This window comes from Orcinus orca, chromosome 15, assembly GCF_937001465.1.
Source record: "Orcinus orca chromosome 15, mOrcOrc1.1, whole genome shotgun sequence".
Lineage (NCBI taxonomy): Eukaryota > Metazoa > Chordata > Mammalia > Artiodactyla > Delphinidae > Orcinus > Orcinus orca.
The window spans coordinates 50209774-50237146 of NC_064573.1; the positions used below are offsets into that span (position 1 = coordinate 50209774).

The following is a 27373-nucleotide window of genomic DNA, read 5'->3' on the forward strand; positions in this document are numbered from 1 at the left end:
GGTCTAAGGTTGGTCTGAGTTTCATCTTATTCGTTCCTGCCAACCTTTGGAAATGTTAAAGAACACTAAAAGGGTCCAGAGTCAGCATGAATGATTATCTGAGTGAATAAACAGAAGGATCAGTACAAACGAAAACCTCCTGGACACATCTTCAACTGGGTAGTGGGCCTCCCTGCATGAGTGGAGAGTAACATATATGAGGGAAATGCTTTAGAGGGAGTACTAGAGGCCAGTCGTTACTGCCCTATAGTCTGGCCTATGATTTCATAAACTGGTTTGTTGAGCAAATGTCCACTATGTAACTGTTGCTGTATTCTTTAATGTGTGAAAGTTCACTTCAGAATTAGAGACGAATGTGTTCCTATTTAATAGTTTTCCAATTATAAATGATGTGTAAAACAAGGGTCTCTTCCCATTTCCAGTGAGAGACCCCATCCAATTGATCATTATGTCCCTTGTTACCACTGAATTGGTTATCAGCTCACTGAGGAGAAACTGTCATATTCATCTTTGGATCCTCCCTCAGCTGCCCCAGTTCTGGTAACAGTCATTCAATTGCTTAAATTTCTTTCCGATTCCTACTGCCACCTTCTTGGCTCAGATGTTCTTCATGCTGGGAATATTACTAAATTTCTTTATTGCACACCTGATTCTATGCTTGACTACCCCCTGCCCACCCCCCCCAAAAAACCCTCATTTTACGTATTATATATTGCTGCCTGATGATTATATATAAATTAATACGTTACTACCCAACTCAATATTTTCAGTCAGGGGATGTTTGAAAGCTTATCATGTAGCTATTTAGTTTTCCTTGTTGTCTTAAGCAGTATTTCTTAGATTTGACTCATCCTAATAATCTGAGAACTTAAAAAAAAAAAAAAAAGCTCAAGTTACACCTGAATCAAAATTCCCACAGAAGGAGCCCAAGAATCTATTTATCAAGCATCCAGGTGACTTTTATGATTAAGTACTTGTGCTTATTGTACTAGCAGCATTAGTATCACATGTGAAAAAGTAGATTTGGGGCCCCTTCTCACTTTGGGGTCCAGCAATCTGATTTAATAAGTCTTCCAGGTGATTCTGATGTACACTGAAGTTCAAATACCATCGAACTAGCCTGTAACAATGACTTAGGGCAGTGGTTCTCAGATGTGGCTGCACACTACCACCGTCTAAGGAACTTTTAAAAACAACAATACTGAGCCCTTACCTCCAGATATTCTAATTGAATTGGGGCACAGCAAGCATTTGACTAATATATCATCATGGATGTTGAGGCTGATGTAACCTATAACTCATTTCAGAATTTTGAACTTATCTAGCCTTACTGATTGGATTTATATGGTGCCAAGTTTGAATTTTTAACATAAATGTGTGCATTTGAGATATTGAGGTTCTCTGTAGACAGATTTAATTGGAATAAAGGGAGCTTCTACTAATGGTTTGAAAACCACAAGCCTACAAACTCAAGTCCAAACCCTTCAGTCTTGCCTTTAAAACACAAGTTTATTGTCTCTCTTACTAATACCGCATAGCCCTACTCTCCAGCTGTAATATTGGGTTGGCCAAAAAGTTGGTTCGGGTTTTTCCGTAGCAGCTTATGAACGAACGTTCTTGGCCAACCCAATACACCTGTAGGAAGTATGCTTCCTGACACCTAGGAAGGGGAAAGAGCACCAGACTGAGGTCCCAGACTACAGTCTAGTTCCAGCCTGTTGGACCTTGGCAAGTCACTCTCTTTTGGCTTGTTTCCTCATTACGAAGGGAGGGGCCGGAACCAAATGATGTCTAGCACTCCTTCTGACTTAGTGTTTTAGCGTTTTCACATTCAGGTTCATTTCCAACTTAAGACTGTGTTGTCCCTTCTGTAGGATAACTCATCCAGAGGCACAGTTCAAGATCTAATTATCGTTAGCATTTCTTTGGCACTCAGTCCAAGCCTCTTTGACCTCTTAGGCGTCTTTGTGTGTTTATGTCTGGTCTCCCACTGGGTAATAGATTTCACGTATCTCTTTGTATCCCTAAATGCCCAGCATAAAAGTCCATGTTTCTTATCTTTTTTCTCAGGACCATGAATTATGGCCGCTGCCGTTTGTTTTATTCCAACAATAGCTACGTTGAAAGCTTGTTTTTGCTGAGTGAGCTCTCATGACTGTACCAAAGGTTTCCAACTTATATCCTACTTATCCTACAAATTTTCTTTTATGATAGTCCTATTCAGCCCCTAGTTTCCACTGATTATTCTCAAAATAGCTCTCTTGTGGCCTCTGCTGGTTTGACAGTAGACAACTGCTTCACTAATTCCTTAAATGCACACTAAAGGATTCAAGTGTAAGGACACTTCAGTTTTCCAAGGAACCATTCTAACAACATCAGCTCAGCAAAGAGAAAGATTTTGAGATGTCTCTTAAACTGCTAGCCTTGCTGAGAATAGACAGTGGTAAAACCTGAGATATTTTAAATGCTTATTTCTGAAGTGGCATTTTTCAAACTTAAACTCATGCTTGTTAAGATGCCAGGAACAAGTGAATAAGATTCTTAGGTGTGTTCTTTAAAAGCTTGCCTCTTTGGAATAAACTTGTCAAAATTGGCCTGATTCTGATACTTGTATTATACCTGGCAAAGATAAAAGTGCTTGATAAAGGTTTAAGTAAATGTACTAGTGTTATTTGGTTTACGTAACACTATTCCTTTTTGACAACTAAATTATAAGTTAAAGACGATCTGGGCAAGAATCTTTTCAGAGTTATTTGTTTTAGAGGGCCTAAGAATGTTCTCTGTAAGTTTTAAAATACATATGCTAGATGCAATTTTAAATCGAGTTACTAATATGTTAAGCTGCCTTTCCAGTTGGACTTTGGGAAATTTTTCACTACGTGAGAGGTGTTAAGAATATTCTTCTGCTTCATTTGTTCTTTTCTCAAGGTAGCATGTTGTATCTTCTATATACATTTGGATACCTATGATTAACTCATTCAAACTGTTGCCTCTGACAACCTTACGTTTCAAATGATTTAATCGGGATGCCTGTCTGTCAAAGGCAGGAAAGGTGTTAATCCAATGTGAAGTGCTGACGTTGCAGTTCTGCATGCTTTCAAAGTTTAAATCACAGGTCTTCAACTTTAGAAAGCTCAAAGGCAACCTGAAACTATATGTAACTACATACAGTGACTGATACATATTTGTATGAAAATACTGTCTAACATATATAATGCTTTACAAATGAAGAAGCCCTTTCATATATCTTCTTAAATCACAAACTGCAGTTCTGTGTTTAAATGCATCTGTCTAACTCAAGTGTCTTTAAAAAGTATCTATTACATTACTTCATTTAAAGGTAGAGCTGGTCAACAGCAGATGAAGAGACCTCAGTTTACCCAACCTCACAGGGTTACTGAGGAAAAATGAAAAATGCTGGCTAAAGGGTTGGATTTCTGTCAAGCCACTATCAGGTAGACAATCTCTTGTCTCTGCTTAGGCTCCTTTTTTTTTTTTTTTTTTTTTGCGGTACCCGGGCCTCTCACTGTTGTGGCCTCTCCCGCTGCGGAGCACAGGCTCCGGACGCGCAGGCTCAGCGGCCATGGCTCATGGGCCCAGCCGCTCTGCGGCATGTGGGATCTTCCCGGACCGGGGCACGAACCCACGTCCCCTGCATCGACAGGCAGACTCTCAACCACTGCGCCACCAGGGAAGCCCTAGGCTACCTTTTTTAAAAAAAAAACAGATCACTGGAGATATACAGCTCTAACTGCACATCCTGTGGTGCCCTGTTCCAATCCAGGTGTCTCTCAGTGGCTATTCTGGCCATTGAGACACAGGGAAAGTTACTGGGAGGGGCCTTCTGGAAAACTTTTTAAAGGACAAAAACAAATGACATGTGCCTTTTTCTTTTCCCTTCCACCTGGCTAGAACATGGACATGATTCCAGAGGTGGCATAACTATTTAATAGTCACAAGGATGAAGGCCACATACAAAATATGAAAGCAGAAAGCTAGAAGAAATCCGGGTTTACGAGGGCATAGACCAGCTTTGGACTGGCCATCTCCAGACATTCTAATGTGAGAAAAAGAAAACTAGTCATTTGTTGTTTAATCTTTTTTGGATCTGTGTTTTGGCAGCTTAGTGTTAAGCTGATACATAAATTCCCAAGATTATTTGACGATTAAAAGAGAAAAATCTATGTGAAGAGTGTAACACGGTTTCTGGCATATACTAAGTGACCAATGAATGGCTATTATTTGGGGAAGATTAGTTGACTGCCAGCAGAGAACAAAAAATCAAACATAGGATAAACAATTTGGGAAGGGAAGAAAAGTGCTGAATAGAAGCTATGATAGGTCCATTAAAAAAATATTGAGAATCACACTCAGAGCCAAACAATGTACAAAGAGGGTCTAACATAAATGTAGATACTAAATGTAAGTGATTTCTTTTCCAATCCCCTCTCTGAAAACATAAAACTGATGTCATTTACTCATGAAAACCTTGATCAATGAGGAAGATGAGACTAAAAAGTTTTTTAAAAACTCTGAGAAGTAAAGGTTGTATCTATAAGGTTATTTAGATTTTGGTGAGGCATTCCATTCAGTGTGTCATGTCCTCCTGCTTATGTAATACTGTCAAGATCTGGATTAAAGGAATACACAAGACACTGATAAACAAAATGCCACTAGAAAAGGTGACACAGATGTGGTCAGTCATCTTGATGACTCAGACACTAGGTTCCAGAGGAGTAGAAAGTTGCTAAATAGAGAAATCTATTTTTGTTCATAACATTGGTCAATCCAGAGAACTACAACTAACTGAATTTGAACATGTGGGCGGAGAAGAACTCAAATTGCTTGAAAACTGCACGAGGAAGAACAAGTATGATGAAAAGAAAACATGTGAAGAGCTGGAATAGTATGATCAGAGGATGTTAATTTATAGTACGTGGCAAAGGAAAAGATATTTGTAGTCACCTTGACAGGAATTCACTACCGAGTAGTTCATTTCAAGTCAATGAAAGAAAGAAGCTGGAAAGTTAAAAGGATTGTTAAAATTTAGCCTTTTAAAAGACATGAATGCCAGACATTGGAATGACCTACGTAAGAGCAACTTGATTAAGAGAATAAAAATCTATGTTAACATGAAGTCACTGCTGAATGTGAATACCAAGGGAAGATGGAATAAAAGACCCGAAAGGCAACAAATCAGACTACAACTATCATATTTTCAAAACTGTAATTAGGTATTACCAAATAAAGTAATAAACAACTTTTAACTTAGAGTGCAAAATAAAAGCACCTTATTATTTTAAAGGTGCAAAAGCAAGAAAATACGAATAAACTTATCCATTTTTAAATAGTCATCTGTGTGATGGGTAAATGCTATTTCAAAACATTTTCAATAGAAAAATGATTGATAAATCAGTTTTCAGAAGATCAAAAAAAATCAATGTTTAATACCAACTTTAACTATAAATAAAAAGAATATTGTCATCTCTCCTGTTCTTGCTGCAACATTTATGTCTTCTGCTCTTTGCCTTTTGGAGAAAATATTGCATTGTAAGGCTGCCGTCTTTTTGGACGAGGACAAGGATCAAGATCTTCTTTAATGTAACCTTAAAAATAAATCACAAATTTAGAAGACAATATCTGCAACATATTTCAGCATATATCCAGTAAACATCTGTCTCATTTAATGCCTTTTAAGTTCACATGATTTTTCTATTAACTGGTTGTGTTGATTAATGATTTCACTACCTAGCATCAATTTTCTCATTTATACTAAAAACAATAGCAAACATTTATCAAATGTGCTGCATACATTATCTAGGATAACTCTCACACTCCTCTGCAGCAGCTTCCACTATGCCTGTTTCACAGCTGAGCTAACGGAGACCCAGGGAAGTTTGATAACTCGCTCAAGTTCCCAAAGCTAGGAAGTAGGAAAGCTGGCGCCCTGCCCAAGATCTAACTCCAGAACCAGAGCACTTAACCACTTTCCTATTCTGCCTCCTGTTGGTTGCAAATGGGGACAAATGGTAAACATGAACTTTTTACTATGATAAATTCCAGGCGCTTATCAAAAAGACTTTTTTCAGTAGCTATTTGTTGAGATGACATGTCCCTATATTCTTCAGACTATTCGATTCTCCTAAGGTGTCTCCTTTCACATAGTTTTCAGGGGAGGATTCTGCTCTGCCATACCCCTAGGCCATATTAGGGGTACAAGCACAGGCTCTATCCAGACTGTCTAATTCTATTTGATGACCAAGCAGAGACATCATGTCAAAGAGGACTTGTTAATGGGGAAAGTGGAAGTATGGTAATAGCTGTAAGAGACTTTGCATCTTTTAGAAAAACTTTTCACTAAGTATCTGGAGCTTTAAAGCTGCATACATTCTCAAATTACATTAAATGTAAGTGCTGTATTTGAAGGGGCTAGTTGCATGTCAACAGTCTCCCAAACAAACAAAAGTCCTTTTTACTCAAATATGTTTTATAAATAATTAGCATTCTGAATAGTGAGGTTTTAACATCTAAAATTCAGGGTAGTCTCTTTAAAAAAAAAAAAAAGATGCTTTTCAACAATATAACTTTGCTGGCAACTTTTGTAAAGTTATGAGAAGTCATTTTGATGACTGGATAAAACAGAAATTACTTTCTGAAATTTGAATGATAAAGGAGGATAATGCATACACAATCCCATTAAAGTGCTTATAAACAATCTATGATTCCAATGAAGTTACTTGAAAAGTTGAAAGTTAAGCCTTTACAAAATTGTATTTATGTCACAAAACTGGCACCCAACTTACAGCAGAAGGTAGAGAATCATGGAGAAAAAGTTTAGTGTTTAGACTCGGGTATACACAGTATTTAAAAAAAAAAAGTTCCAAAATGTTACAATCTGTATTCTCACCTCTTTCCACACAAGTCTGAGTGGAAGGAAAACCAACTTCCCAGAAATTCTCTGGTGTGTTGGGTGGAATGTAGCGAAATCGGTGTCTTGAGCAGGAAGCCAACTTCTTTTCTCTTTCTTCTGCTGGAAAATCTGCATAATACTGGTAATAAAACTGGTGAGTTTTCCACTTAGGAATAATAAATGGAGTGTTATGCTTACTGGTTATAAACTAGAAGCTAAGAAGACTTATTCAGCATGCTAAGGAAACTGAATTCTCACTGATAGTAATACTATCTCTAAGTAAATTACTATATAAATTACTAATAATAATTAGTGCTGGTCTGTGAAATGTTTGCTCCATAAAGAAAAGGAGCCTGTATCACAATGTAAAAAAACATACTGCTTCCTGCATCAGTAAAGTCTTACAAGTAAAAAAACTGCCAGCTGAACTTTACAGCGTCCTTAGTGGTACAGCTGATTTATATACTGGTGCAAACTCTTCATCTTTCTCAGACCAGTAACAAGAAGGCCAAGGCCTGCACTCTGAATAGCACATTTCTCAATTGTTATTTGACTATAACGTGTGTTTTGAAGTAATTTTCCTTTCACTACAATTTTTTAAAATAAAAATTTAGCTTTGAATGTTGTAGGCTTCATGACTTCCCCTTTTAAACTAGATCTTTCAATTAGGATCAAAGGCATATTACTTTTTGCAAGTGTGATCATAAAGAACCTAAACTTCATGCAAAGAAAGATAAAACTTTTATGTGAAAACTATACCGGTCTTCAAGCTCTAGATTTAAAGAAAATAAAGCAGTAGTGTAAAGTTTAATAGAACACAGATGATAGGATCACATAATCCAGCTAATTCCATTTTACACTTGAGGAACTGAAAATCAGTGATAATTCACCAAAGTTATCACCTATTAAAAGGGGCAGACTTAGGATTAGAATTTTTTTGAAGTAAAGGTTTCTAATATATTTTTCTTTTACATAGATTAATTAAAGGTTTTAGAGTATCTCTGAAACTTTTTGGGGGGAGGGTATCTTTTCCTTCATTCTCATTGCCATGATATAAGCCTTTGTTACCTTAGCCTGGGAACTGCCCTTAGAGAATCATGGTTATCAGTCAGTGTTAGAGAAACATTGCCACCAAATTACGACATATTTGAAAACAACAGTAGGCTAGTGTAGCTGTTAACACAGCAAGCAAGCAGAAGAGTGTTAGAAGATAAAGTCAGAGAGGAGGTGGGGTGGGAGTCTGCTGTCCTTGATAAGGGCTTTGATACCATTTCTTAGAGAGGAAGACAACTAAGGATTTTGGGCAGAAAAGTGACATGATTTAACTTTTATTCTAAAAAGATCATTTGGAAAAAAGACCATTCATTGCTGTGTTGAAAGTACAATCAGTAGGATTTGCTGATAGATCCATTACTGAGATATGAAAGAAAAAAGTAGGTAACTGCAAGATCTCTGGTTTAAACTAGAGAAGAATGGACATATAAAAGGCTCAGAGGTAAGGTTTGAGAATTGGAGAAAGAAACTGTGTTTGCTTTAGGACACGTGAAATTTGAGGTGACTATTAGCCACATGTATATTGCATATTCCACATGTGGAACAGGCAATGGGAAAAATTTAGGAACTGTAATTGTAAGCATATAGACAATATTTAAATACATGGGACGGGCACTTTCACTCCTGGTCATGAGGGAGTAAAAGGGAACAGAATTACTCTCTACCTTAAAAAACTGAAAAAATGTAATAAAATGCATGAAACAGTGTTTTCAGAGACTGGATAACAGCACAAAAAATGATTCCTGAGAAAAGGAAAGCAAATTAACAGTGTTTCCAGCAAAAGAGCTTTTTTCTCACTGGTAGTAATAGTTCCACTTAGAATTAAAAACTGGAGGTTTATTTAGTATAGACCATATTCCTTAATTAAGAAAGCATGATACATTCGTGTTATGAAAACTCATGATACAGGAGGAGGTTTTGCTTGTATCACCAAACTGCTTTCCAAAATAGTGATCTCAATTTACACTCCCACTGTTAGTATATGACAGCATTTTTCTCACCAAATGTTTACCTGCACTGTAACCTATTCATACATAACTTTAATGTGCTTGGTTATCAAATTCTCTAGCCATAGTTTTTAAGAAGAAAATTTAAAAGAGGAAGTACATTGCTGGAAGCAGGGGTCTAACAGCTAAAGGATAGCAAGGGAAGAAATAAAAAGAGTAAGTTTCAAAAAGACATGGAACCTGCCTAGCACTATTTATTAAGAGGACAATTAGTACAATCTACTTCAAGATATACTATCTAGTCCACAACACCCAATGTATAAAAGGAAAATACAATTGTGTTTTAAGGATGAAGTAGAGCCTATTCATCACATTTTGTTTAGAAAGGAAAATGTTTGGGGAAAAAGAGCTTATGGTTGTACCAGTTATTTAGAAAAAACAATTATGAGTACATCTCATTTCCTGAGAGTGCTGGTGTTTAAGTAAAAAATAAAATAGCCAAGTTTCCAACTAAAATGTCAAAATTTCGCCCAAATAGTATATGTATTAGAGCCTCTGCTGTAACATAACACAAGGTAAAAAAATTAAAAGATATACAAATAAATACAGAAAAGACAAATGGCACAAATGTCTTAAGCTGGAAATAAGAACTACTGCTTAGGCTCCAGATTCACTTAGAGAATCTAAGAGAAATTGAGGGCTTTCGTTTTCATCTATATCTCTCAGGTCCCAGCCAGTATGTATAGTCTATGTATTCATTCTGTTATTCCTGGCTCAAACTTGTTTCTAGATACAAATACGGTTTGTATATGTGATTTTGAAATCATGCATATAAAGCCATCTTTAAAAAAAACCCAAATGACAGTAATTTACATTAGTACTTACAATTTCACATTCCTTACACGTGTGTCCAAGCAATTTTCTTCTCTCTTCTTTTTTCCGGACCACCTCAATATGAGGAAAATTTTGTAAGCTAGTCTCTCTGGGGGGGAAATGAATTAAATTTATCTGTTACTATAGAGAGATTTGGTTTAGGTTTTAAATTAGCAAAGGTGAGCATCCAGAGGAGAAATAATCCCAAAACATTCATTCATTTTATTTGAAATGCTTCCTCAGAATGTGAAAAAAAAACAAGCATGTCTTCATTCACTCTCCACTGAAATATTAAGTATTTTACATATTACATAGTATTTTACATAGTATTTTACATATCAGGTATTTTTATAGATATTTTTCTCTAACTGAAAAAGATAACTATTACTTCCTATTTTTGCCTCTGGCTGGCTGAAAATAATTCAGGTAAAATATAAAATAACCTAATCATACAGGAATGCTGTATTAATACGGCATGATGCTGTATTATTAAACTCAGGAATTGCTATTCTGTAACATAACTGAGAGAATACTGCCTGTTAACTCGGTGTCTAGTACTAAAACCCCATAAATCAGGGCTAACCTACTCCTCCCTAAAGAACGAATTCATTTGTTTGCATGTCATTTACTATTTTCTCCAACAATTTCTTTTGTTGCTTCCGTCTACCTTAAATTCTTCAAAATATTAGGCACAATTATCATTTGTGCTTGTCCTTAAAGACAAAGATTCTATTGTGAACCACTGGAAACCTAGGAAGGGTCAAAGCCACTGAGGTATTGATTGATGAGGTATATAGTTCTTTGGTAAGAAAAAGCAATCAGGAAGTATGGAACATTTCTTTATTAATATACCTGCATCCTACTTTAAAAAGCCCAATATAGAAAACTCCAAATTTACAAGTAAATGAAGACTTATGTAACACCATATACATTTGTTTATAATAGAAACATCACCAGTGAACTTAAACAGTCTGACTCACAAAAACTGGCTTTTAAAATGACCTGTTGGTAACACATCTACTCCTTTGAGGTATTTTGATAGTTGGCAATTACTGTTCTTCAAAAAAAAAGCTTTAAATGCTCTATTTCAAAACGTATCAGGTTATATAGGTCCTTTTTGTGCTTAAATCCAACAACTCTGGACCAACTGGTAAATTAAAAAAGACCAAGAAACAACAGATAAAAAAATATTGCCATGACTATACTTTCTTTCAAATAGTTTATGGAATCTTAGGTTTACATAGCATATGATTTAGCCATATCCTTTCCTCTTAATCTGTTCTGTTTCTGTAGTGTACTATAACACAGCAAGGAATCCACTAGTAGACTAGCAGTTGCAGTAGACATCAAGCATCACCTAAAAGGTTACTAAGCTTCTTGTACTATCCCTACATCTTTACCAACGTGCTGCATCTCCAGCTATCTAATGGTTTTAGAATAAATAAAACTACTCATGTATTTTTTTAAAAGTTAGTGAACCTATGGGACTTCCCTGGTGGTCCAATGGTTAAGAATCCACCTTCCAATGCGGGGGACACAGATTCGATCCTTGGTTGGGGAACTAAGATCCCACATACTGCGGGGCAACTAAGCCTCCAAAACTAATGAGCCCGCACGTCTCATCTAGAGCCCAAGCACTCTGCAGCCCGTGCACCACAACTAGAGAGAAGCCCGTATGCCACAATGAAGATCCAACACAGCCAAAAATAGAAAAAAAAAGTTAGTGAACCTGTATTAGAAACATCTGAAATGATAGTTCTTACTCTGCAATCTTCTAGGAATCTATTCCAAAGATGCACAGGCAAACATTTGAAAAGAGAATGCACAAGGCTATTCACTGTAGCGTTATGCATGCAGCATAACTGTAGACAACCCAAATGCTCATTGCTAGGGAATAAGCTATGGTACAAACAACAAAATACCATGAAATTAAAAAAAGAAATGAGGAATATCACTATATACTACTATGAGTGATTTCCAGGACATACAGTTAAATGAAAAAAGCAAAGTAGAGAAAAGCATATATAGCATTCTACCATTTGTATAGAGAAGAGAGTACAATTATCTACATCTACATCAATTTCAAGATATACAGATAGAAATTTGCTTTTACTTTTTAAAATGGATGGAAAACCATAAAATTTTTAACAAATGGTTATGTGTGTAGGAATAGGAAGCTATCAAAATGAAGGGGACTTCAGAATATACCCTGTTTTACAGCCTCTAGTATCATATACATAATTTCCTTAATTTTAAAGAAAGAATTAAAGATAAAAAGAAACAATTTCTAAAAAATCAAAAGCAAAATAACACAAATATGGATACTGGGTTGGTGGCACAACTACAGTGAAAATAATTATCCTAAGTGACCTGAAAACACAGTGATTTGACTGTACCTTTCTGATGGGATATATCGTAAGGACAAAAAGACTCAAAAAAGTCTTAAACCATTTTCATAAATCATGTTATTCGTGATAGTCTGAATTATTCTGAGACTGTTCTGTGGAATCAAGTTAAATGAAGAATGATGTTAGTGGCACTGAGAAGTGGGATTTTCAGTAAGCGGGGAACTAGATACAGATGTAACAGAGGAGGTTACAGAGAAATCCTGTAGTCCTGAACTTGAAGCTATCAGTATGAACACATGTAGTTTATCTTAAAAAACAAAATGAAACAAAGACTTTTACTTCTAACTCTGTCCACCTAAAAGGTCCAGAAACAATGGCTAACTGGAGCAATGAGCAACCCCAGCAGTCAGACTACGGCCTAAATACTGTTAAACTAGGGCTCCTGGAGAAATGACAGATTCCAGCCTATGGCAGGAGCCTAGAACATCTTCTCATACCAGAGCAAGGAAGCTATGAAAGACAGCTAGAGTAGTGTCCATTCAAAGAGGCTTCTGCTGGGCAAAGATGGGACAATCTGAGTATCATAAGGGTGATAAATGCAATGGATTGAAATGCATCAAACATATTTAAATCCATTAGTTCATAATAATACTTAAACAAGACACTCTCTAGTCACATTTGAGATGCTAGGGTACTATTTCTTTGGAAAACTGGTGAATAAAGGGAAAGAATTAATCATTTAGCAACAAAATGACAGCTCTTATCTATTAGAGTCTTACAGGCAACAGTAGAAATTTATCTTGGCCTGTCAGATTTCTAAATTCTTGACCAAAGTATGAACAATAACTTTACTTATTGAGTGACTGAACTTGCCAACATCATAACTTAAAGAAAAAAAAGGATAAAAAGTTTTTTTGAATAAACTGCTATGCCTTAATTCACTTCTAGAATTAATAGTACATGACTGAAAGTTAGAGAATTTGCAATATTTGCATAAAAGGCAGAAAGCAGCATTATGGTTTAAAATCAAGATGCTTAAATTTTTTTTTAATTTAAAAATTCTCATGAAATAATTCTGAAGCACAGCCTAAGGCCTGCCACCCAAAGGCTATACTATATACAAGTTACAGTATTCAATAAATTCCTCAAGTTCAAATAAAGTTCACAATAAAATAGGATAAGAATAAAAATACATTATAATGAAGCAGAGAAAATAACTGTCATCACTGTCCAGAACAGGGTAGTGGTGGTAAAAAAATTTCCTTATTTTAAAAATTTGTCATTTTTATACTTGAGTTCCATTTTTGTTATGGTCATAAAGTAAATGATATAGATTCTATTTTAACCAAAGTAGCAATTTTAATAGGTCAGAGATCCTCTGACAAAGATAGCTCTGTGGTACTTCCAATCACATTGCTGGTATTAACCAAGGCCAACTTACCTTTCATCATCTTTAAAATATGGCTCCACAAATGTTTTCTGTTTGACTTTATCTTGTTTATCACCAGGAGCTGTAAACAAAACAATCATACCACAAACTGAATGTAGAACTTATTTAGAAATAATTAGCTTTGGGGAAAAAAAGGACATATACCAAAACTTCTATTTTTATTGGGTTTAATACTCTGGTCCCTAGGCAATTAGTTTAAATTTTCTATAACTAATTCCTTCCTTTCCTTATCTGCATAATAAGGAGAGTGCTGATTATCTCACCTAAGAATTACTAAAGAGATAAAAATCGTAACTATAAAAGTATTTTAGACTCTAAAAGAACTACCTGGATGCCTATTATCATCTGGCACCAAACAATAACATGGCTTTTAATCTGTTCACTTATTAGTCCCGTTGATTTTTTTTTTTTTTTTTTTGCGGTACGCGGGCCTCTCACTGTTGTGGCCTCTCCCGTCGCGGAGCACAGGCTCAGCGGACATGGCTCATGGGCGCAGCCGCTCTGCGGCATGTGGGATCCTCCCGGACCGGGGCACGAACCCGCGACCCCTGCATCGGCAGGCGGACTCTCAACCACTGCGCCACCAGGGAAGCCCCCCGTTGATTTTTATAATGTGTCTTTAAGGTAGCTGATAACTAGGAAATAAAAACATTTTAAAATTTTATCAAAATATTGGTGACAAAATAAGAACTAGAGCCCATGGACGTGAATCCCAAGTTGTCTAGACTCAAATAGCTAACTGCTATCATCTGTTCAAATAATCAAAATTTACTGAGCATTGTGCTAAGTTCTGGACATAAAATGTAGAACAGGAGAGACCAGGTCTCCTGTCCTCATGGAGTTTACATTGCAGTGAGGGAAACAGACATTAAGCAAGCAGAAGCTAAGGCTCCCTGAACATGTAAGGTAATAACTGATGAATACAGAGAAGTCAGCCGTGAGAAGAGGTACGAATGGTGAACGTTCTAGGTAAAGGTCCTCGATGGCAAAAAGTTTGGCACATTATAAGAAGTAAGAGGAGGATAGTGTGGTTGAGATTTAGCAAAAAAGGGAAGTGTTGGGGAACATGAGGCTGGGGTGGGGGTGGGAGTGGAGTGGGGGGAGTGGGCAGGTACCAGATCATGATGGGACTTGGAGGCCAAGAGAAGGAGTTTGAATTTTATTGCAAGTGCAGTGGGAAGCCACTGAAGACTTTAAAATATCATCTACTTTATTGAGGCATAATTTACATACACGGATTTTAAGTATACTATGATGAATTTTGACAGATGTATATTCCAGTGTAACTGCTACTACCCAAATTGAGACAGAGAACATTCCCATGAAAGTTTCCTATTCCATTGTTTCTCATGCAAAAGAATGTTCTCTTATGTCTCTCCCCTCCCCAACAATCACTGATTTAATTTCTATCACCATAGCTTAGTTATGTCTGTTTTAGAGCTTCATATCAATGAGATTATATAGTATGTATTCTTTTTCATCTTGTGCATTTGTCTAGCTCAACAGGTTTTGGAGACCGATCCATGTTGATGAGTCTAGTAGTTCCCTCCTTTTTGTTGTGAAGTAGTATTCCATCATGAGTATACCACAATTTATTCACCTGCTGATGGACATTTGGGTTGTTTCAAGTTCTGACCTATTACAAATAGCACTGCTATGAACATTCTTGAACACATCTTTCCGTGAACATGTTTTCATTTTTCTTGGGTATATAACTAGGAGTGGAATTGCTGGGTCACAACACAGGTATATGCTTAGCTCTTACAAAAAACTGACAACTTCAATAAAGCTGTTAAAAAACCTCTGCTGAACTGTTTTCCAAAGTATAGTCAATTTTCTTCTCCCCCAACAATGGCATGAGAGTTCCAGCTGCTCTTCACACTTGCTAATGCTAGATGTTAGCAATCTTTTTAACCATTTCTGGGGGTGTGAAGTGTTATCCATCCCTGACTGTCCAAGAATGTTGATCGTCTTTTCATGTGCTTATTGGCCATTCAAATATCTTCTTTTCATTGAAGGATTTTTAAGCAAGAATATAATCCAACTTAAATTTAAACTAAATCACTTTTAATTCACTGTAGAGACTGGGCTAGAGATAAGAGATACATAAAAAGACCAGTTAGGAGGCCTGGAATAGAATAGGTAGAGATCAGAGTGGCTGAGACCAGGTAGTGGCTACAGAGATGGAGAGAAGTGAAGTGTTATGAAATATATTTTGGAGATACTGCTGCCAGGGTATTAGACTGGGCATGAAGGTCAGGTGAAAGAAGTCAAATACGACTCCCACATTTCCATCTTTAGTAAATGGGAGGATAGTTACTGAGGCTTAATGAAACCCAGAAAGGCAGAGGAAGATCAAATATGGGTAGAAAAATTAAGATTTCTAATTGGAATATATTAATTTTAAGATGCTTATAAGATGTCCAGTATGTAACTGGAATAAAGTCTGAGCTTCAGAAGAGAAAGGATGAGGCTGGGAGTAATGAATATATAGAAACGTCTTTTTCACTTGTCTTACAGAACAGCACCTACTCTCGTGTTCTTCCTACTTCATAGGCTGCACCTCCTTCTCAGTTTCCTTTGCTGGTTTCTTCTTTGTTTCTCTGACCTTTTAAAGTTGCCATACCCTAGAGGTCAGAACTTGAAATACTCCTCTTTTCTATTTATATTCAATTCTTGGGTGTTCTCACTCAGTGCCTTTCAGCTCCATCTACTTGTTGTTCACCTCCTGCCCACTAAATCATTTTTTTTATTCTGGATTTCCTGTCCAAACCTGACACATGTCAACTGCCTACAAACACCTCCACTTGAATATCTAGTAAGTACTTAACATGTCCAGAACTGAGCTTTTGATATCGTGCCCGAAGTCTACTCCGTCCTATGAGGGAAGACTAGGTAGAATTTTGTGATATGGGGGTCTAGAAAATGAAATAAATGGACAGAAAGTCCTAAATTCTATGACTGAGTGACTGGGAAAAATAAAAAAGTCTGAAAGGTCACTTGGGAGGAAATAAATGGAACTTGGTTTAGATACCTTAAGTTTAAGCTGTTGAAGAGACGCAAAAGTAGGATAACTAAGAAATACAGGGCTGGGATTCCTTGGAGAAGTCAAACTAGAGATACAGATTTGGAGTTTTATTTTCAGAGGTAATTTAATAAAAGCATGAGAGAAAATGAGTGTGAGGAAGAAAACAGTATCTTGGGGATACTCTAGGAAACAGAAGTTGCCAGAGATCAGAAGAGCAGTGCAGCACTGCCAAAAAAGCTAAGTAAGAAGAAATTCTGGGATGTTCAGTGTGAAAAACAACTTAAAAAAAAAAAAGATAGAAATTAATAATTATACCTTATAAAAGAATATCTTTTTTTTTTAAGTGAAACCAATTTGCAAAGGATTTTGGATCCACCAAACAGGATTCATATTCTTGGGGAGAAAAATGAACTGAACAGTTGTGAATTTTTATCACGAAATTTGCTTGATCAAGTTTCTGCCATGGACTGAGCAAACAAAAGCATGCTGTTATGTATCTTTGGTTAAGGTCTCATCCTGTGGGCTGTCACTTTAAAAAGCACAAGGAAAGCATAATCAAGATAGATTTATACTCAATGCTTTGACTACTGTCATAGCAGAAGTTGTGCTCATTTAAGCCACTATAAAACCACCTTTGCACTAAATTAAAAATTATGACCGTGTTAATCACAGTAAGAAAATGAGATATTTAGCAAGAATTTTAACTAATTTTCAATTCAGATTATCTACTTAAGAGTTTCACTTAGACTGTTCTTTTGATTGCTAACCTACATTATAAATTACTGCTTCTAATAAAACAGATCTGAAGAAGGCAGATATAGTATTTTATCTGGGAAGGTAAAGTATTCAAGCAGGAAACGGGTCTGAATTTTCTGCAAAACTTCCTCTTTTCACTCAATTACAATCATTCACTTAATTATGGTATCACTTAACAAAGAATTTTCTCAAAACTTTTATAAGCTGAGTGAAAGGTTCATAGGAACCCTCTGAACTATTTTTGGTAACTCTTCTATTAATCTGAAATTATCTTTAAAAAAAACTGGAAAAAAATTTATTCAAGAAGCATGAAACTTGGTTAAGATACCTCATTAAGCCTCTGTTTAATATGCATGATGACTTAATTTACTAAACTCAGTGTACTGGAAAAACCAATTAGAAAGGAAAGTGCCTTACAGTTTGGTTTTTTTGTAACAGTTGACGACTCCTCTTCATCTGCTACTTGGGGGAAGCTATCCACCAAACAGGATTCATATTCTTCATGTGTAGTCCGATCAAACATATCTTCCAAGCTATCATTCAGTTTTCTTTCTCCATCTGTGTGAAAGAGCGTTGGCTTAGGCAACAAGCAAGCTTTTTGCTTTCTATGTAGACCAATGTGAAACTTGTAGGAACTGCCACAAAATAATTCAGATGTGTATGAGGCAACAGTAAACCCCAAGCCTGGGTAGTTACTGCATATTTATAAAGGTTTTATGTTATGCCTTCAAATGTCCTTTACTCATGTCAAGAGAATGCTAGTTTTTGTTACTGTCATTATAAATGTTAAAAAGTCTTTTTCTCTCTATCCACTCATGCATCAATATAATTCACACTAAACCAAAAGGAACTACCAAAAGGAATGGTGAGGAACAGGAAACACAGCATAATAAATGGTGAAAAATATGAAGTTTAAATAAACTATGTATAAATAACTGACATTAAAATCTCTATAGAGTTTTGTTTACCTGCTTATTTTTCTAATGTGGTAGCAAAAAAGTATTTTATTGAATTATCATTAACACTTGGAAGTTCAGTGTTACAGAAATAATGAATTCAATTCCATATTTGATATGCAAAGTGCGAACTTCATCTTCAGAGTACTAACTACATTTCCATTATATGATTGTATTTTTAAAAACACCAGTTTACTAAAAATAGAAGTAGATTCAGTTGGCTAACAAATATGACAAAACTGAAGCCAACCAAGATGACTCTATATAAAGTAACTACCACCTCCCCCCATGCAGACTCTCTGGCCCCTCACCCCGTTTTATCTTTCCGTAGCACTTGCCATCATCTAGCATACCATACTTGTTTGTTTCTCCCCTATTACAATGTAAGCTCCACGAGGTAGGTACTTTTGTTCTGTTCACTATTATCTCCAATTCCTGATACAGAACTGTGTCTTGATAATTACTGAATGATTAAACATTTGTTCATTTTTCATTTTGAGGGTCAAATCTGTAGGTAAAAATAACTTCTACGTGCCAGGCAGTATGCTACGCATTCCGAAAGCATTCTGTGTATGCTGTTAGTAACTCACAATAAGTTAATGATTTATTTGTTTGCGGGTCAGACTTCTGATTGTAAAGTGCTTGAGGACAGAGACCATATCCTTATTGATCTTTCTATCATAGCATCTACTAAGTCTAACACAGAGTAGAGATATAAAAATCAGTTTTTGACTTGAAATAGTAGTAATTGGGAGTTTAATGGTATGCTGCATCTTTAACCAATTCTAAGTATGAAAAAGATCTACTTTATGGGTAAAATGGGCAGACTGTTGTTTTCCAAGTATGGGCTCAACAATATCTCCTATTCCATTTGCTGTCCTTATAATGTGACCTTGGAACTCCTCCTACTGAGCAACTTCTGAGTCCAGATCATAAAAATACCATGCACTTCTACCTTGCTCTTTGGGGATGCTCACTCTGGGAACCTAGTGTCCAAGTAATAAGGAAGCTCAAACTAACCCATGTGGAAAGACTATATGGAGAAGCCCTGAGACTGAATAAGAAGAGAGAGAGATGCGAAGTATCTCCCATCTGTCTAGCCCTCTGCTGTTCTGGCTCCAGCCACCATCTGTCTATGACTGCATGAGACCCGGAGACAGAACCACCCAGCCTAGACCTTCCTGAATTCCTGAGGCACAGAAACTATGAAAGATAAGAAACTGGTTGTTGTTCTAATCCTCTAAATTACTGGAGTGACTTATTTTTCAGCAATAGTACTCACAACACCTTAGTCAAAATTATCTAGGTAATTTTAGTTTAAGATCTAGTTAAACTCATTAGTTTAAGTTCTAGTTTCACCTCCATATGATACTTGCTTCAAATATATTTGGGAAACTATCATCTTCTTAGATTAACTACATAAATTTGAAGCCAAAGTTGTCATACTTTGTTTTTCCCTTTTCTACAAAACTGAAGAAAACATTATCAGGAACTGGTCCCAGGAAAAAACTAATCTTAAAAGCAAAGTCATCTTCTTAAGAAGAAAGTTATTTAAGTATCATTTACTATAAAAAGACAATAAATCACCGTTAAGGTTTACTTTTCTTTTTTTCCAACATCTTTATTGGAGTATAATTGCTCTACAATGGTGGGTTAGCTTCTGCTGTATAACAAAGTGAATCAGCCATACGTATATACATATCCCCATATCTCCTCCCTCTTGCATCTCCCTCCCACCCTCCCTGTCCCACCCCTCTAGGTGGTCACAAAGCACGGAGCTGATCTCCCTGTGCTATGCGGCTGCTTCCCACTAGCTATCTATTTTACATTTGGTAGTGTATATATGTCCATGTCACTCTCTCACTTTGTCCCAGCTTACCCTTCCCCCTCCCCATGTCCTCAAGTCCATTCTCTACGTCTGCATCTTTATTCCTGTCCTGACCCCAGGTCCTTCAGAACATTCTTTTTCTTTTTTTAAAGATTACATATATATGTTAGTGTACGGTATTTGTTTTTCTCCTTCTGACTTACTTCACTCTGTATGACAGACTCAGGGTCCATCCACCTCACTACAAATAACTCAATTTCGTTTCTTTTTATGGCTGAGTAATATTCCATTGTATATATGTGCCACATCTTCTTTATCCATTCATCTGTTGATGGACACTTAGGTTGGTCCCATGTCCTGGCTATTGTAAATAGAGCTGCAATGAACACTGTGGTACATGACTCTTCTTGAATTATGGTTTTCTCAGGGTATATGCCCAGTAGTGGGATTGCTGGGTCATATAGTAGTTCTATTTTTAGTTTTTTAAGGAACCTCCATACTGTTCTCCGTAGTGGCTGTATCAATTTATATTCCCACCAACAGTGTAAGAGGGTTCCCTTTTCTCCACACCCTCTCCACCAGTTGTTGTTTGCAGATTTTTTGACGATGGCCATTCTGAGTGGTGTGAGGTGATACCTCATCGTAGATTTGATTTGCATTTCTCTAATGATTAGTGATGTTGAGCATCCTTTCATGTGTTTGTTGGCAATCTGTGTATCTTCTTGGGAGAAATGTCTATTTAGGTCTTCTGCCCAATTTTGGATTGGACTGTTTGTTTTTTTGATATTGAGCTGCTTGTATATTTTGGAGATTAATCCTTTGTTAGTTGCTTCGTTTGCAAATATTTTCTCCCATTCTGAGGGTTGTCTTTTCGTCTTGTTTATGATTTCCTTTGCTGTGCAAAAGCTTTTAAGTTTCATTAGGTCCCATTTGTTTATTTTTGTTTTTATTTCCCTTTCTCTAGGAGGTGGGTCAAAAAGGATCTTGCTGTGATTTATGTCATACAGTGTTCTGCCTATGATTTCCTCTAAGAGTTTTATAGTATTTGGCCTTACATTTAGGTCTTTAATCCATTTTGAGTTTATTTTTGTGTATGGTGTTAGGGAGTGTTCTAATTTCATTCTTTTACATGTAGCTGTCCAGTTTTCCCAGCACCACTTATTGAAGAGGCTGTCTTTTCTCCATTGTACACTCTTGCCTCCTATGTAAAAAATAAGGTGATCATATGTGCGTGGGTTTATCTCTGGGCTTTCTATCCCATTCCACTGATCTATATTTCTGTTTTTGTGCCAGTACCATATCGTCTTGATTGCCGTAGCTTTGTAGTATAGTCTGAAGTCAGGGAGCCTCATTCCTCCAGCTCCGTTTTTCTTTCTCAAGATTGTTTTGGCTATTCAGGGTCTTTTGTTGTTTCCATACAAATTGTGAAATTTTTTGTTCTAGTTCTGTGAACAATGTCATTGGTAGTTTGACAGGGATTGCACTGAATCTGTAGATTGCTTTGGTTAGTATAGTCATTTTCACAATGTTGATTCTTCCAATACAAGAACGTGGTATATCTCTCCATCTGTCTATATCGTCTTTAATCTTTTATCAGTGTCTTATAGTTTTCTGCATACAGGTCTTTTGTCTCCTCTTCTTTTTGTTGCAGTGCTAAATGGGAATGTTTCCTTAATTTCTCTTTCAGATTTTTCATTGTTAGTGTATAGGAATGGAAGAGATTTCTGTGCATTAATTCTGTATCCTGATACTTTACCAAATTCATTGATTAGCTCTAGTAGTTTTCAGGTAGCATCTTTAGGATTCTCTATGTATAGCATCATGTAATCTGCAAACAGTGACAATTTTACTTCTTCTTTTCCGATTTGGATTCCTTTTATTTCTTTTTCTTCTCTGATTGCTGTGGCTAAAACTTCCAAAACTATGTTGAATAATGGTGGTGAGAGTGGACAACCTTGTTTTTTTCCTGATCTTAGTGGAAATGGTTTCAGTTTTTCACAATTGAGAATGATGTTGGTTGTGGGTTTGTCATATATGGGCTTTATTATGTTGAGGTAAGTTCCCTCTATGCCTGCTTTCTGGAGGGTTTTATAAATGGGTGTTGAATTTTGTTGAAAGCTTTTTCTGCATCTATTGAGATGATCATATGGTTTTTCTCCTTCAGTTTGTTAATATGGTTTATCACATTGATTGATTTCCATATATTGAAGAATCCTTGCATTCCTGGGATAAACCCCACTTGATCATGGTGTATGATCCTTTTAATGTGCTGTTGGATTCTGTTTGCTAGTATTTTGTTGAGGATTTTTGCATCTATGTTCATCGGTGATATCGGCCTGTATTCTTTTTTTTTGTAACATCTTTGTCTGGTTTAGGTATCAGGGTGATGGTGGCCTCACAGAATGAATTTGGGAGTGTTCCTCCCTCTGCTATATTTGGAAGAGTTTGAGAAGGATAGATGTTATCTCTTCTCTAAATATTTGATGGAATTCCCCTGTGAAGCCATCTGGTCCTGGGCTTTCGTTTGTTGGAAGATTTTTAATCACAGTTTCAATTTCAGTGCTTGTGATTGGTCTGTTTATATTTTCTATTTCTTCCTGGTTCAGTCTCGGTGAAGGTTGTGCGTTTCTAAGAATTTGTCCATTTCTTCCAGGTTGTCCACTTTATTGGCATATAGGTGGTTGCAGTAATCTCTCATGATCCTCTGTATTTCTGCAGTGACAGTTGTTACTTCTCCTTTTTCATTTCTAATTCTGTTGCTTAGTCTTCTCCCTTTTTTTTCTTGATGAGTATGGCTAAAGGCTTATCAATTTTGTTTATCTTCTCAGAGAACCATCTTTAATTTTATTCATCTTTGCTGTCATTTCCTTCATTTCCTTTTCATTTATTTCTGATCTGATCTTTATGATTTCTTTCCTTCTGCTAACTTTGGGGTTTTTTTGTTCTTCTTTCTCTAATTGCTTTAGGTGTAAGGTTAGGTTGTTTATTTGAGATTTTTCTTGTTTCTTGAGGTAGGACTGTATTACTATAAACTTCCCTCTTAGAACTGCTTTTGCTGAGTCCCATAGGCTTTGGGTTGTCATGTTTTCATTGTCATTTGTTTCTAGGTATTTTTTGATTTCCTCTTTGATTTCTTCACTGATCTCTTGGTTATTTAGTAGTGTATTGTTTAGCCTCTATGTGTTTGTATTTTTTACAGTTTTTTTCCCTCTGATATTTAGTCTTATAGCGTTGTGGTCAGAAAGGATACTTGATACAATTTCAATTTTCTTAAATTTACCAAGGCTTGATTTGTGACCGAAGATATGGTGCACCCTGCAGAATGTTCCGTGAGCACCTGAGAAAAAGTATTCTGCTGGTTTTGGATGGAATATCCTAGAAATATCAGTTAAGTCCATCTTGTTTAATGTGTCATTTAAAGCTTGTGTTTCCTTATTTATTTTCCATTGGATGATCTGTCCATTGGTGAAAGTGCGGTGTTAAACGTCCCCTACTATTATTGTTACTGTTGATTTCCCCTTTTATGGCTGTTAGCATTTGCCTTATGTATTGAGGTGCTCCTATGTTGGGTGCATAAATATTTGCAATTGTTGTATCTTCTTCTTGGATTGATCCCTTGATCATTATGTAGTGTCCTTCTTTGTCTCTTGTAACAGTCTTTAAAGTCTATTTTGTCTGATATGAGAATTGCTACTCCAGCTTTCTTTTGATTTCCATTTGCATGCAAATCTTTTTCCATCCCCTCACTTTCAGTCTGTGTGTGTCCCTAGGTCTGAAATGGGTCTCTTGTAGACAGCATATATATGAGTTTTGTTTTTGTATCCATTCAGCCAGTGTATGTCTTTTGGTTTGAGCATTTAATCCATTTACATTTAAGGTAGTTATCAATGTGTATGTTCCTATTACCATTTTCTTAATTGTTTTGGGTTTTTTATTGTAGGTCTTTTCCTTCTCTTGTGTTTCCTGCCTAGAGAAATTCCTTTAGCATTTGTTGTAAAGCTGGTTTGGTGGTGCTGAATTCTCTTAGCGTTTGCTTGTCTGTAAAGGCTTTAATTTCTCTATCAAATCCGAATGATATACTTGCTGGGTAGAGGAATCTTGGTTGTAGGTTTTTTCCTTTCATCTCTTTAAGTATGTCCTGCAGCACCCTTCTGGACTGCAGAGTTTCTGCTGAAAGATCAGCTGTTAACCTTATGGGGATTCCCTTGTATGTTATTTGTTGCTTTTCCCTTGCTGCTTTTAATATTTTTTCTTTGTATTTAATTTTTGATAGTTTGATTAATATGTGTCTTGCTGTGTTCTCCTTGGATGTATCCTGTATGGGACTCTCTGTGCTTCCTGGACTTGACTATTTCCTTTCCCATATTAGGTAAGTTTTCAACTATAATCTCTTCAAATATTTTCTCAGTCCCTTTCTTTTTCTCTTCTTCTTCTGGGACCCCTATAATTCGAATGTTGGTGTGTTTAATGTTGTCCCAGAGGTCTCTGAGGCTGTCCTCAATTCTTTTCATTCTTTTTTCTTTATTCTGCTCTGTGGTAGTTATTTCTACTATTTTATCTTTCAGGTCACTTATCCGTTCTGCTGCCTCAGTTATTCTGCTATTGATTCCTTCTAGAGAATTTTAAATTTCATTCACTGTGTTGTTCATCATTTGTTTCCTCTTGAGTTCTTCTAGGTCCTTGTTACACGTTTCTTGTAATTTTCTCCATTCTATTTCCAAGATTTTGGATCATCTTTACTATCATTACTCTGAATTCTTTTTCAGGTAGACTGCCTATTTCCTCTTCATTAGTTTGGTTGGGTGGGGTTTTACCTTGCTCCTTCATCTGCTGTGTGTTTCTCTTTTTTGTTTAACTTACTGTGTTTGGGGTGTGTTCGCAGGCTGCAGGTTCATAGTTCCCGTTGTTTTTGGTGTCTGCCCCCAGTGGGTAAGGTTGGTTCAGTGTGTTGTGTAGGCTTCCTGGTGGAGGGGACTGGTGCCTGTGTTCTGGTGGATGAGGCTGGATCTTGTCTTTCTGGTGGGTAGGATCGCGTCTAGTGGTGTTTTTTGGGGTCTGTGAACTTAGCGTGATTTCAGGCAGCCTCTCTGCTAATGGGTGGGGTTGTGTTCCTGTCTTGCTAGTTGTTTGGCATGGGGTGTCCAGCACTAGAGGCTGCTGGCCGTTGAGTGGAGGTGGGTCTTAGCATTGAGACGAAGACCTCTGGGAGGGCTCTTGCCAACTGATATTACGTGGGGCCGGGAGGTGTCTGGTGAACCAACGTCCCGAACTTGGCTCTTCCACCTCAGAGGCTCAGGCCTGACAGCTTGCTAGAGCACCAAGACCCTGTCAGCCACATGGCAGGAGAAGGTGGGCCATGAGTTGGGTGTCAGCCACTGCCTGGTTGTAGCTCTGTCTCAGCTGTCTCCAAAGGTCACCCAGATACACTGGGTTATTCCACCGTTCCTCAGAGCTTGCACATGCCTGTCTGGGATTTGTAGATGTCCTCCTGATACTTTTCATTGAAATACCTTGCATTCATGGTGGTGAGAGATATGCTAATAGTGTTGGTTCTCTTCAGTTCAGAGACTGGGACAGTCTGAGCCTTCATGTGGCCAAGGCAGGAGCAGCTGGCCAACAGTCCCAAAGTGATAACATGTCAGATTCCAAAAAGGCTTTCTGCAGCGCCTGAGCAGTAGTCCCAAGCAGCTGCTCAGCTGCAGCACTCTGACCGGGGAACTCGGTGGGACCCTCAAACGAGGATTTCTGCCGGCCGTAGAGCCTAACTTGCCCACCCAGGCAAGGAGCTGAGGAGAGCATCTTCCAGCCCCGTCTCACCAGAGGAGCGGACACCTGGTTAAGGTTTACTTTTAATAGGTACTGTCCTCTCAACGTAGGCAGCCAGGTACTTGATTGTATGGATATTATTACTCAAGAACAAAGAATTAAGGCAAAGGCTATTAAAATTTTCTCTCACTTACTGCATTTGGGGCAGCAAGAGATAAGGTGTTTCTTAAGAAGCAAGGATAAGACTGGCTGTTTTACTACTGGGCCCTAAGCAGGTAGACTAGAGAATATTCAGCAGAAGATGCACACACAGTCTGAATGTCCTCAATTCTAAGAGACGATCATTGGAAAAGGCCTCTGCTTTTAGCCCTGCATCACGTGGCAGGTCCTAACTCTTTAACACATAAGGGTGATGAATGACAACTATTCCCAGTCTAGTTGATCTCATGTCATATGCCTCTGTAGTTAAGAATGTTGCTAAGGTGGTGCCAAATGAAATCCTTCCATTGTTCCCACCTCTTTCAGAAAATCAAGGCTTTAGATGAAGAATTAATAGTTTCTCACTATAAAGGGCTGTAGACTCCTAGTTTTGCCAAATCTCCTTTTCTATAGAAGTAGAATATGGCAGAGTCACTCACTCATCCTATACACTACCATTCTTAGTTTACTGCTAATTTGCAAATCTATACTAATACTTCTCAGTGGAATCCTCCCTTTTTTTCCTTATCAAATTGCTTTGGAAAATAGTATTTCTAAAACAGGACTCTCAAGATTCCCTTTACACCTTTTATAAAAAAAATTATCTAAACCAGGGATCAGGAAACTTTTTCTTAAAGGGTCAGACAGTAAATATTTTAGGCCTGTGGGGCCATAAGGTCTCTGCAGAAACTACTCAGCTCTGCTGCTGTGTTCAACAAGCAGCCACAGGCAATAAATAAACGAGTAAGGCTGCGTTCCAGTAAAACTTTACTTACAAAACTGGTAGCTGGCTGTAGTTTGCTGACCCCTGGAAACAACGTGAATTCTTTTGGAAATAAAAATTATTTTTACTAAAGACTTTTTTTCCTGAAATATTGACACTAAGCTTTACTAAAGAGAAATCTAGTATTAGAACAGGGGGGAAAAAAAACTAGTTTATGGTGAAGAGGTCACTTATACTCATCAGTGCAATGGTATGTCTATAAACTTCCCTCCACATTTGTATTAAAATTAAAAAAAAGAAATCAAATCTTACTTGGACTTTTTTCTCCCTTCTGCTCTTGATTCTTCATTTTTAAAAGCATAGTTTCACTAACCAATGTACAGTCCATGTCCACTGTCTCTCCTCCTGCTAATCTTGACTGACTGCCATCCTGAATAAATATTTAAAAATTCAAAATTTTAACAATCATTCCTTTACGTCCTAATATTTACTTTTTTGGGGGGGTGGGGTAAAATATACATAACACAAATGTTACC

General features: G+C 37.0%; 2 protein-coding genes and 1 long non-coding RNA gene across 10 annotated transcripts in view; 2 read left to right on the top strand and 1 right to left on the bottom strand.

Moving 5' to 3' along the window:
* Positions 1-5287, top strand: part of LOC117202829 (uncharacterized) — a 42119-nt gene extending 36832 nt beyond the window's left edge. The window contains exon 2 of the long non-coding RNA XR_004485312.2: positions 1-5287. This exon is cut by the window's left edge and continues 1958 nt beyond it. This is a non-coding gene — a long non-coding RNA (uncharacterized LOC117202829).
* Positions 5211-27373, bottom strand: part of RBBP8 (RB binding protein 8, endonuclease) — a 96507-nt gene continuing 74344 nt past the window's right edge. For 7 of the 8 annotated variants that reach the window (XM_049698128.1, XM_049698127.1, XM_049698125.1 and 4 more), the window contains 6 exons: positions 27150-27267; positions 17783-17923; positions 13573-13642; positions 9796-9892; positions 6908-7061; positions 5211-5606 (listed from right to left, as the gene is read on the bottom strand). In XM_049698128.1, coding sequence (XP_049554085.1) covers positions 5509-5606; positions 6908-7061; positions 9796-9892; positions 13573-13642; positions 17783-17923; positions 27150-27267 — 678 coding nt within the window. In that variant the 3' untranslated portion in view covers positions 5211-5508. The remainder of the gene's footprint in view (positions 5607-6907; positions 7062-9795; positions 9893-13572; positions 13643-17782; positions 17924-27149; positions 27268-27373) is intronic. The other variant, XM_049698129.1, reaches the window with a different exon arrangement.
* Positions 24901-27373, top strand: part of ESCO1 (establishment of sister chromatid cohesion N-acetyltransferase 1) — a 1212023-nt gene continuing 1209550 nt past the window's right edge. Inside the window, exon 1 of the mRNA XM_049698130.1 lies at positions 24901-25038. The gene's annotated coding sequence lies outside the window, so the exon portion shown is untranslated. The remainder of the gene's footprint in view (positions 25039-27373) is intronic.